This window comes from Hydra vulgaris, chromosome 15 (assembly GCF_038396675.1).
Source record: "Hydra vulgaris chromosome 15, alternate assembly HydraT2T_AEP".
Taxonomy (NCBI): domain Eukaryota; kingdom Metazoa; phylum Cnidaria; class Hydrozoa; order Anthoathecata; family Hydridae; genus Hydra; species Hydra vulgaris.
The window spans coordinates 37,755,019-37,756,576 of record NC_088934.1 but is presented as its reverse complement, the minus strand read 5'-3'; the positions used below and the strand labels follow the sequence as shown (position 1 = coordinate 37,756,576).

Below are 1,558 nucleotides of genomic sequence, written 5' to 3'. Positions count from 1 at the left end.
TTCTAATGCGTATTCGACACGATAAAATGGCTAACATACATACCACATCGATACGTATTTAAACGAGTTTCTAATGCGCATTTACAACTAATTTTGCCGACTGGGAAGGAAATGAAATAGTACTCTTGTAGTATTTTATTTTCCTTGTTAAAAGAAAATAAAACAATTCTTTTAGTAAAAAACTAAATATTACTTATGTAATATTTAATTCTTTGCTAAAAGACTTGTTATTTTTTTAGATTATAAAAAATGCCAGATGAAGAAAATCGATATTATAAAAGAACAAGGCTTAAGATTGTGAAATTAAAGTATAAACATTTTGATGCAGACATTAAATTTGAAAAAAGTACTATCGAAGAAGAATACGATAAAGAACTCGTGAAAGAAGTAGATAATCTGTTTTATCAACTATGGATTGATACTGATTTTCATAAAAACATTTCTTTATTACCGTATAATAATGAACTTTTTCAGAGACCTTTAAATAAAGACAATTTATCTCGTTACGATTATTATTATAAATGGTTTGGATATTGCAATCATTTTGAAAATAAGTTTTTATTTTGTTATAATTGTTATTTTTGTAAAGTGAGTTATTGTAAAAATTGTATTGTTATTCATAAACAAAAAAGAGAACATGTCGTTTATTGTTTAAATGAAAAAGATTATGTTTGTAAATAATGTTTTTTTTATGTATATATTTTTTTAAATTTGTATAACTTTGGTTAATTTTTTTTAGATGATTAAAATAAGAGATGTAGAAGAATGGACATTTTATGCTACAAAAGAGAGTGCTTGTTTTGACTTGAGAAGTAGAAAAGATCATATACTTCTTCCAAAAGAACGTATTTTAGTATCCACCGGTGTATATATTGATAAAATAGATGAAGATATACATGGAAAAATATATTCCAAATCGGGTATTGCTCTTACATATAGTGTTATAGTTTTAAATTCTCCAGGAATAATAGACTCAGATTATAAAGATGAAATTAAAGTGTTACTTTATAATACTTCAAAGAAAGATTATTATATTAAACGAGGAGAAGCTGTTGCACAGATGGGGTTTATAAAAACATTAAAGCCGTACAAAATAGTTACAGAATTTGTAGAATGTTCTTGTCGTGAAGTTACCACTTCGATGATTAAAGAAGAAGTTAGAAATGGTGGTTTTGGTTCAACGGGAAAATAATTTTTTTAATTTTTTTTGTAATTCTTTTAGATAAATAAAAAAAATAATATGGCAGATAATGATAGCATTGAAACTGATAATGGTGTTCAAATCAATGATTATTATCAAGGTGATAGCAATTCGAGTGTTCAAACTGTTAGCAAGATAATCAAAAATAATATTAAATCTGGCAATATTATTAATAATGTGGACTATCAGAAAGAAGAGAATGAAGAAAATAGAATGAAACCGACTGTTATTATTCAAAGTAATAACGCTGCAGGTGTATTGAGTAATATATTTTTTGATATTGAAAAAATGAAAGATTTTGAATTTCGAATTTCATATTTGGAAGAAACAAATTTTAAAGAAAGAACAGCTCAAAAA

At 25.2% G+C, this 1,558-nt stretch overlaps 1 protein-coding gene across 1 annotated transcript; it reads left to right on the top strand.

Moving 5' to 3' along the window:
• Positions 1-249: 249 nt before the first annotated feature.
• Positions 250-1,192, top strand: LOC136091929 (deoxyuridine 5'-triphosphate nucleotidohydrolase-like). Its single transcript, XM_065819649.1, has 2 exons — positions 250-588; positions 740-1,192. Exons 1-2 carry the CDS (start codon positions 250-252, stop codon positions 1,190-1,192), a joined length of 792 nt encoding a protein of 263 aa, XP_065675721.1.
• Positions 1,193-1,558: the final 366 nt, after the last annotated feature.

Excerpts from the sequence above, each read along its gene's own strand:
- LOC136091929 (XM_065819649.1), top strand. The coding sequence starts at position 250 with ATGCCAGATGAAGAAAATCGATATTATAAAAGAACAAGGCTTAAGATT. Across the intron at positions 589-739 it reads ATAATTGTTATTTTTGTAAA|ATGATTAAAATAAGAGATGT; the intron begins GTGAGTTATTGT and ends AATTTTTTTTAG.